General features: G+C 45.7%; 1 protein-coding gene across 9 annotated transcripts in view; it reads right to left on the bottom strand.

Annotated features, from left to right (window-relative positions):
- The window catches only part of LOC137890190 (MAP kinase-activating death domain protein-like), a 21,614-nt gene extending 11,888 nt beyond the window's left edge, over positions 1 to 9,726 (bottom strand). For 2 of the 9 annotated variants that reach the window (XM_068734319.1, XM_068734316.1), the window contains exons 1-8: positions 9,206 to 9,726; positions 4,863 to 4,971; positions 4,575 to 4,761; positions 4,228 to 4,378; positions 3,732 to 3,935; positions 2,272 to 2,322; positions 499 to 602; positions 289 to 369 (exon numbers count right to left, since the gene is read on the bottom strand). In XM_068734319.1, coding sequence (XP_068590420.1) covers positions 289 to 369; positions 499 to 602; positions 2,272 to 2,322; positions 3,732 to 3,935; positions 4,228 to 4,378; positions 4,575 to 4,761; positions 4,863 to 4,971; positions 9,206 to 9,245 — 927 coding nt within the window. In that variant the 5' untranslated portion in view covers positions 9,246 to 9,726. Of the gene's footprint in view, positions 1 to 285; positions 370 to 498; positions 603 to 2,271; positions 2,323 to 3,731; positions 3,936 to 4,227; positions 4,379 to 4,574; positions 4,762 to 4,862; positions 4,972 to 9,205 lie in introns of all 9 variants that reach the window. The other 7 variants (XM_068734315.1, XM_068734318.1, XM_068734320.1 and 4 more) reach the window with 5 other exon arrangements.
- Positions 9,727 to 10,000: the final 274 nt, after the last annotated feature.

Here is a 10,000-nt window from a genome sequence, read left to right as displayed (position 1 = left end):
CTTTGCGCTTCAGGTTGAAAAGTGCTATATAAATAAAGTTATTATTACTGTCACTATTATTTATATATTTGGTATTAGTATTACTAGCTGGTCAGTAAAATTTAACCATTTCATGCTGATACAAGCAATAATCCGTAACCTATAATCGATCAATTTATTTGTTTTTAAAAAAGACAAAATAAACCTAAAACCTAAAACCACCGTCCTGTAATCTGCAGCTGGTGTCGTGAGGTTGGGCGTAGCCGGGAGACAAAGTGCGTAACGTGTGACTTGGCCGTGTCCTACCACTGTGCTGGCCTCCGAGTCCTGGCTGGTGCTTCTCGTCAGGATCGGTGGCTCCGAGCTCGTTACCGACTCCGTGTCACTCTTCTGCAAACCCAAAAGGGACCGGAGGGGGGGAGGAGGGGGGGGGGGATACATTAGTACACTTTAGTGTAAAGACACATCCAGTTAAACAAAGGTCTCACATGCGTACATGAACGGTGCTCTTCCACAGACCTGGGATCCAGACGTGACGCCGAGGCCGCTGTCGGCACTGATCTGGGATTTCTTCTCCTCGGCGTCGGCCACCTGGGGGCGCTGCTGCTTTGCTCCGTCGGACCCTGAAGGACAGACCACGACTATCAGCGGGGTTTCACCGCCAGGGACGACATCATCTCCTCTTACCGAGAGTCGCCTCACTCAAAAGCCACCACAGCACAGCAACACTGACGCTACGTCCATCTGAAGTGCCAAAGCCTCCGGTTTTAAAAAACACGGCATTACACAGCGAAGCATAGACTGCCTTGTTCACGTTTTATCAACTGACTTTTAAAATGCAAAGACTCAGAGCCTTAAGCCGCCACTCGCTAAAATACATCTGATCTAAAAAGGGAGGTATGAAAACATGTTTTATTCACAACTTTCTGTATCGAGCTGAGCAGCAACAGATGAAGGGTTTAAAGATCAGACAAGCAGAGAGAGCGCTGGGAGAGGAAGAAAAAAAATTACAAATGAAAACAAAAAACTGCAAGAGCGCGACATTAAATCTCAAGTCAATGCTGCGAAATGTGGCCCAAGTTACAACAAGAAACAACCATCAGACACAAGCAGTTAGGCATGCAGACAAACCGGTGGACGGAGACAGAGACGCGTTCCGTCTGTGCGTTACTCATCGCCCCGGGAGACGAGCAGATCTTTACGCTCCCTGGGTTTTTTTTGTGACACTTAACTTTTGTGAACCAGTGAATGAATTTAAATAAGTGCGCTAACAGCTGTGAAACATGGTCTGTAAATACACAACTTACAGCTTGAGACTGAGGGAAAAAAACAAGTTAAAAGTGTGGAAAAAAAAAAAAAAAAAAAAAAAAGGGGCAACAGGTGATTATTTCTACACTGGAAAATTAAATTAAACAGTGCTTGAGTTTGACTTAAACATTAGAAGTCACATGTATATATTTAAGTCAACAACTTTAGAAAAAAAAATTTGCGAATATTTTCACTAATATTTTTGTGGGGATCTGTACTAAACTAAGATATTTTCTTATGTCTGTAGAATATAAAAAGCAGATCATCTCTGCAATGCAACAATATTTAAATTAAAATGGTGCACATTTGAAAATTGCACCATTTTGCTATTTTGATCAAATTTGGACTAATCGTTCAGCCCTAGACGCTTAGACAGATATCCATATCAGTAAACATTTTATTGTGATTCTAAAGGGTACAGAACTAAAAACGGTACCTTGCACCATCTATTCAAAGCTGAGATCATTACAAACCGTGTTATAGTGAAACTAGCCCATACTGTAATAACTCCTTCTGGAAGAACCGTAGAGGGAAAAACAAAACAAAACATACCAACTCTGGATTAAACTCAACATGAGCTAGAACAAGGGTTTCATTTCTCACAGCGCTAAAACCTGTGAGAAATGATGTGATAGAGCAGATTTAACACCACTGCATACCAACTATACTGCATTATAAGAAAGCCAGAGTCAGGAGCAGTAGGTGCAAAACTAGAACATCAGAGTCCACAAAATCAATTCTCATCCTCAGCTGAAGTTTCCCCCGATCCACATCCTATTTGTAGAACATAATGAATCCAATCCATGCCTATATTAGATCTGTGATCCAGTCACACATTGTTATTGGGAGCCGTATTATTTATTCATGTATAAAGACACTGGTGAGTTTGAGAAGGTGGAGAGAACGGGGTGGAAAAAGGTCAACAGCTTAACACCCCAATCTTTTATTTATTTATTTTTTTTTCGTGTGTGAAAAGTCTCTTACTCTGTGGTTTTTCCATAGCTTTTTGCTTATCCTGGTGCTTGCTCCACAATTCTACCCAAGATGCATTGCAAGCAAGGAGAGAAAGACAGAGAGAGAGTCAGAGAGCAGGTTGAAAAGGCATGTATGGGGGGTGGGGGGGGGTGGAGAGATGAGCATCAAAATCAAAGACAAAAACAAAAGTAAGCACTGAGGATCTGTCATTGTTGAATGGAGGCGTTTTGTAATGTTTGCATGTAGCTGTGCTTCATTCTGGACAAAATGGAAAAAAAAAAAAAAAAAAAAAAAAGGGATTTTCGCCCGTCAAGTTGGGATCTACAGCGAGTGCAACAGCTGCTACGGTAACATTACAACACGCCCGGAGCTCCCGGCCCCCCCAAAAAAAAGTCCTGGAGAGCCACACGGTGACGGCAGGGCGAGCCGTGTGGCTCCGATCACAGGCCCACCGACCGCATTAGTCTGGCTCTCCAGAGCAAGAAGGCGAGAGAGACGTTTGATTTCGGGAAAAGAGCATGGGATGGGGGGAGGGGGAGGGGGAGGGGAGGTGTTTGAGAGGCCGACTAGCCAGCGGGTGAAATGGAGCAGTTGCAGAAGCCCGGGATGCAAGTCTCACAGCAAACTGTAGAGTTGAAGGTGCAACTTTTCTAACAGGAAGAGAAGGGGGTGCGGGTAGGAGAGGTGTCAAGGGTGGTCGACTCAAAGTGTCCCCCGTATACAGACCCAGAATCATTGTCAGGGAATCAAGTGGTGAAGAGAGGATTACAGACTTTACTAAGTCGGTTGGTTCGAAAGCAATAGAAAATTGGGGGGAAACTGGGACTGTTTACTGGGGAGTGTTGCTTCCACCCTCCATGCTGAGAGCAGAGGGAGCTGCTGCCGTTTCTCTACAGCACGCCTCGCTAGAAAACCTGCAGTAAAGGCACAGACGAGCACCGACTTTTAGCGATGCACATACCTCTGCTTTTTCCCTTTCGTCCACTACTGCAGATTTAGGTATTGGAACAAAACAAAAAAAGAAAAAAAAAAAAAAAAAAGACATGCATTCAAGGTGCTGAGAGGCCGACAACAGAAGTCCAGAGAGGAAGGCAAACAAGGGGGGGGGGAGGGGAGAGACAAACACACGCAAGTCCAGGCTGGAAAACAGGGAAATATTACACACACTTTTAAAAGCCTACGTCACGTATTCTAACCAGGGACCAAATTCAGAATTTAGATTCTCATTTTCAAAGATTTTTTTTTTTGTTTGACAATCGTTACCAGGCGCAGGGTGACTCCAGTATTTCAGGTCAAAGTGTGTGGAATATCCTGTAAGAATCTGTCGGGGACAAGTGAAGGGATCGTTCTTTAAAACGGTTGGAGGAGGGTGTGAGGGGAGGGGGAGGGGGCTAGTATACAGGTTGAGGGGTGGGGGTGGGGATCTCATCACAGTGCACATGCAACCGGGGCCGGAGTGGTGTACACACCAATCGAGGCAATAAAGTTCTCCTCGTTCAGACTCCGCGTATCAAAATGGCGGGCTCCTTTGCCCGTCGCGGGGTGCGGCAGCTGCAGGTGAGGAACGTTCAGGAGGCCCTGAGTTCTGGCGGCCTCCATGCGACCAGACGGACTCTCTTTACTCCCCGGGCTGCCGGCACTGTCTGTGGGGCTTCGCTTGCGTTTTTCTGGGTCTACCGATTTACCAAAGTGAACGGAGGGGGGGTGGGGGGGGGGGCGGAGACAAGAGTTCATCGCCGTTAAGAAGAGAAAGAAAATATTGAGGAGGTTTAAACGGGGAGAGGATCAACAGACAAAGAAGGAAACAAAAGATCTAAACTTTACAATTAGAATGTTTCAGTGAATCTAGCAGCTTAAGGCTTAATGTCAAGACAAAGCAAAAGACATGGACAAAGTGTTAACGGCACAAGCCTGACGGACTCTTAGCGATCTACTCTGCATCAGTGGCCCGTGTGTGGGACGTACCTTTGGTTTGATAATGTGTGCGCGCGATTTCCAGTAAGCTGAAGACGCTGGCCATTCCTCCGAGGCCTGCGTTGGTGTAGGAGTGCTCCAGGCTGGAAACTGTGCACTTCAAGATGTCCAGCATGCCTTTGTACACCTTTCTGCTCACCTCCTGAAGACAAAAACACAGTGGTTTCAACAGGACCGCAAGAGCGGACATGACACTCAACCTGCAAAAAAAAAAAAAAAACCCGCTACTTTATGCATTAAATAACTTTGAGCGCGTTATTCCTCTGGCTTTGAGGTTAACACGGTGTGTTTCCGGGAACATCGGTTTCCAGTTTGGAGGGCAGCAACGCGCGTCTCACCACGTCCCGGATGATCTCCTGTCTGGCGTCTTCCTCCGACTGGATGGCTCGGTTCAGCTTGCTCAGCACGAAGACGCGGAGCTGCTCGTTCTCCAGCAGGCGGCGCACTTTTTTCATGTTGAGCCAGCCGACTCCCTGACCTTCCAGGACGCTCTGCACCACCTCCTTCAAGAACTGCTGGTTCTCGCTGAGTCAAAAACAAAAAAAGTAAAAAAATAAAATAAATAGCAGTCGCATTTTCTTGAAATAGGCGATGTGACGACGTGCTCTGATCTTTGGAGTCGTTACCTGGTGTTGTTGACTCGGCCCTGAGGAGAGGGCGACTCCCTCTTCACCGTTGGACTGTGCTTGATCACAGAAGACTTCTGGTCCACAAGAGCTCGAGGTGCACGAGCGCCTGGAAGGAGAACCCAAGACAATGAGGTTTCCTGAACGCCACGGAGCAAGATAACCAAAATAAACTACAAAACTACAAGGTGACACACAGGAGAAGTGGACACACGGACACACACACATACACATACACACACACACACACACACACACAAACAAAGGCAGTAAACCAGGACAGGAATCAACTTTTTTTTAAAAATCGTCTTTTTGTTGTTTAAAGCTACCACATCACTGTGAAGAGGACTCTACTGAAGGTTATCTACTGCAGAACAGACACATTACGGGAGCTGCTAGAGTCTATTATTACAACAAAAGAGCTGAAGGACAAATCAAACAGGGACATGGTGCACACACACACACACACACACACACACACACACACACACACACACACACACACACACACACGGGAGTCCAAATGGTGCTCTTGGTGTTGGCATCACACATTAGATGCGAGGTCAGAGGGAGGATAGTGTGTGCTGTGTCGGTGATATCATGCGTGAAAGGAAAATAAAGAGATGAGGAGGATGGCGAGGGAAATGAGCTGCACTCCAACGTAACTTGTTTAAATAAATAAATAAATAAAAAAACGCCGCTGCGACGCCGTGTGATGCTGAAGAGTGAACCACTAGCTTAGGGGTTGGGTCAATCCTTTGAGCGTTACGTCGTGATGTCATGATTAAAAGAGGCTCAAAACATTGAGGCAAGTCTTGTTTATTTTTGACTCGCTCAATTGGCTCAAATGAATGCATGTGAGACTTGACCCGGACTCGAGTCCAAACCACTGCAGCATTTAATGAAGCTGCTTATTAATGATGTTAATCAGCCTTTCTTCACAGGTCAGAGGTTGCATCTTTTATGACTCATTCAGTACATATCAAGTATAACCGGCCACAACGTCGGTACTCAGGAGGGTAAACCGGGCAGCAACCTCCAGGTCTGACAAGTGAAGCCGTTGATGAAGAGCCTTAAAGCTGCATTCTCTCTAGTGTCCATCAGGGGGCGACTCCTCTCTTTGTATAGAAGTCTAGTCTAAAATGACTCTACTTCTCTCTTGATTTATTCCCTCAGTAAACATTGTAAACATGAGTTTATGGTCTCAATCTCTAGTTTACAGTCTTCTTCAATACAGCATGACGTTCATTTAGTACATTATGGTCCATTTAGAGTCAAACAGACCATAAAGCAGGGGATGCTTTAGGGGCGGGGCTTACTGTGATTGACAGGACGTTACCGTAAATGCCGAACTCGAGGCTTCAAAACAGTAGTAGTCCACAAGCCGAGGTGACTGCGTCCACTACTTATATACTGTCTATAGCGTAAAAAACAGATCCCTGGTTGGTCTTGTATATTTTACATTTATTTAAAAAAAGAGAGAAAGGCAGCATTCATTTTTCCACTATAAACAAAGAAAAGGACAAACATGAAGCCACAGAAAGCTGGAAGATGCAGACAATATGGTGACTGCTCTGCAGAAAAGTTCACTTTTGAATCAGAGATATAAATCACACATCACGTGAAATACTACACGAGTAATACGGAAACGAGCTCACTGCAGTTTGTGACGGCAAGACAGCCGACCGGAATCCCCCGAATGTCGATCGTTAACGCGACCAATAAGCCCACGACCCGGTAGGAATGTATCCGTACGGCGTCTGCCCTTGTTGACATGATGATGAAATAAAACTCAACCTTATAACTCAGAGAAATTAAAGAGTCGACCAGGCTGGAAGTCACACGGTCAGGCCTGTGTGGGTTTAGGGTGAAGGGAAACACGTACAATGTGCCGTCATCGCAATATTACTTTTACAAAACAAAAGAGGAGGGGAGGTTGAGCTCACACGTTCTCCTTTCAGTCGCTGCCTGATTGTGGTTTTCTAAGGCATGAAAGGGCGAGGGAGGAGCACACTCCTTCACGCAGCGGACAGGAAGATTTTCCGAGCCGACGTCTGTCCTTACAGGCCGGTTTATTGTCCCTTTTTACGCGACGGCGACGGGATCTATTGTTTTGTTATTACTGCTGGAGTGACATGGGGGACAAGAAATGAGGTTTTATTCCCCCGATACCAATGCTTTGATTGCACAAGCGGAATGTTTTCAGCATGTTTTTGTTTGAAAACCACAATAAAAAGCGTCGTCGTTCGAGAAGAAATCATAAAGCGAATCGCAATAGAAGCGGCACACCGGCCCCCGAAGGCCGGTTATGAGTAAACATCGACTGCAGGAGGAGGGGTATGGATTTTGTCCCAACATTGAATGTGGCCAGACATAACTCAGGATAAATGAAAAAGTGTGTCGGTAACAAACAGAAGTCTCTGAAGGTTTTCGTCAATATTCTTGGTCGGCGGGGCCCGGAGGTTTTAACTTTAAAGTTAGAGGAGCCCGGTGGTTCATTAATGGAGGACGCTTTGAGGCCGTTTTCACTGATGCTCACCCTCAGGAGTCAGACGATCCGTCGACCTTGAGGAACAAGGCAGAGATCGTAGCGAAGCTGATCGGAATCACAAGTCTGGACCAGACAAAGCTTAAATTCATCCGCACTAACAGGCCAGCTTACAGACTAAGCTCATCATCAGCAGACTAAAGTGTCACTCTGGTGTCAACACCAGCCGGATTGTAGGCCGGATTTGACTAATAATAAACCCCTCAGTCAGTCACTCCGACTAAAGACGTAAAAAATGCTTTGATCCCATTCTAAGAGCATGCATGTAAACGCCCCTTCTTTACATCGGACTGGCTGCGACACCAAATAACGAAGGTATCTTCTGGACTAGAACCCACACATTTCTGTCATGGAGTATCGTCGGCTCTGCACACTTTCAGTGACGCAGACGCAATGGAAGAACCTGTGTGACGGACAGGTAACCATTTACATTTAAAAACACAAAACCTAAATTGGAAAACCCGCAACGCACGAGAAAAGAAGACGCCTTCGGGGGAGACAGGAAATTGTAATGCGAGCCGGAGGTGGGTTTTCTATCTAAGATGGCCTACTTTATGAATCGATTGAAGATTTTCTGATGGGATTGTCATAATTCATTTTAAAAAGGCGACGGCAGCACCACAAGATGGCTCGAAGCAGGAAGCAAAGATGCTCCATTGGATGCTTAAACCCAAGACGGTGAAACTCTGAGAGGTTTTATTTGTGCTGCACGTATTACTGGTCCCGTGTTTAGCTGCATCGCTTGCTTTTTTTTTAAATTTCTATATCAGTTGCTTGATTGAATTAATTTCCTGTCTTTAGCTCCTGAGCTCCACTAATGTCCTCTTGAAACACAGCGCTGCAGGGATGACGGATTGGATTTTTTGGGATTATTGCAGAAAAATAAAGCTCAGTGGTAAACAAACTTTTCTGATACCGTGTTAAGCTACAAGCCGACTACACCGCGGTCACATGACTTCACGGAGCTAAAAAGGCGGATTAGTGCTCTACTGATGACGTTTAGTCGTCCCATTTGGCCACTTATCGGCTTCTAGATGACGTTCAAAAATGCAGACTCATTTTTGGGGTTTTAGGACTCATTCCTGCAGCCTCAGTTCCCCCCCCCCAACTCCACCTGACAACTCAAAAGGAAACACAAAATGCTCTTAAGAAGAAGTCTGGAGGCTTTCATCTAAACATCTGTAATGTCGACACGACCATAACTCTTCTACCAGGTTGGACTTTTCATGACAAACATCTAGACAACCGGCATCACGCCGGGCAAAAGCCTGAATATAGCGCACCGACAATAAAGATTGTCACCAGTTAGGTTCAACATTTGCATAGTGCTCATTGTGTACAGCACAATTACAGCGTGATTGGGCCCAACCCCCGCCTGTACTCTGTGCGAGCATCAAAGGACGGGAAAAACAACGAGGAACAATGCATGCTGGTAGATTATCTCAGCTCATTGTGTTCTTATTCTGCATCTCCACATCCTGTTCGCCGTCTTGTGCTTCACTTGCTTCCCTGTGGGGTTTTTTTTTCCTGCATGGTGTATTGTTTTACTTGTTCCTGTGACTACGGATGTTAAATCCAGGTGGACTTTATTATTCCTAAGTCCTTTGAAACGTTCCCGTGATCAGACTAGTGGAGTGACATGGTTACGTCTGAGGAAGGGGAACGGTCACTATGAATGGCGGCGTGAAAACACACGGTGACTGAAATGAGGGTAGACAGAAGGGGATGCTGGGAGATGTAGTTGACTGGCTTGGAGAAGCATGCAGCTCACTCAATTAAAAAGGGCAGAACCCACCTTCTCCGCTCCCCGGGCCAGCCTCTGTAATTATCTCCATTAGAGAATTTAGCCCAAATACTGCACACAAAACCCAGAATTAGTGCCACGAACAAAAGGTGGACAGAGAGAGAGAGAGCGACACCGGCCCAGACACAACCAGTCTGAACATCAACCCACAACACACATGCAGACTCAACATGGCGGCAAAACAAAGAAAATTAAAAGAAAGTAGAAAAGGGAGAAGGGCAGACAGAGAAGAGAAAACGACAACATGTGCTGATGATGGCATCGACGCTGAAAGTGTTCGATAAGTCGACCGTGTGTTTGGCAACACCATAGAGATAAAATAGGAGTAGTACGGACATTCAAATCAACGTAGCGGGATGGTCAGAGTGGCGGCCATTTTTTATGTGTACCGTTGCCACTGCAACCATTATAGCGGGCTAACTTCTGTATAAACTAAACCGACTTACGACAGACTCACTGATGTTTTGCAGCAACGACTAAAACGAGCAGCGAGTAGTAACATTACGGAGAGACAGAGTGAATGAGTAAAATGTAACTACTTCCTGCTTCATCCACGCTCTCTTGTCCAGAGCGTAGTAAAGCACATCGCTATCAACAGATAACACCTTTGTTCGGCTCATTTTCTGTAACCAGTGTAGCATTAAAGCATGGTGGAATTTGCAAGTTAGCTAGCGGGCTAATTAGCTAGCGGGCTAGTTAGCTATCGAGCTAGGTAGCTAGCGGGCTAGTTAGCTAGCCGGTTAGCTAGCCGGCTAGTTAGCTAGCTGGCTAATTCCACCATGCTTT

The sequence above is a fragment of the Cebidichthys violaceus genome, unplaced genomic scaffold (assembly GCF_023349555.1).
Source record: "Cebidichthys violaceus isolate CVI_PGR_0920_01 unplaced genomic scaffold, fCebVio1.0.p SCAF_628, whole genome shotgun sequence".
Taxonomy (NCBI): domain Eukaryota; kingdom Metazoa; phylum Chordata; class Actinopteri; order Perciformes; family Stichaeidae; genus Cebidichthys; species Cebidichthys violaceus.
Note: the sequence above shows the minus strand (reverse complement) of the source record. Positions and strands in the feature narration are given on the sequence as shown.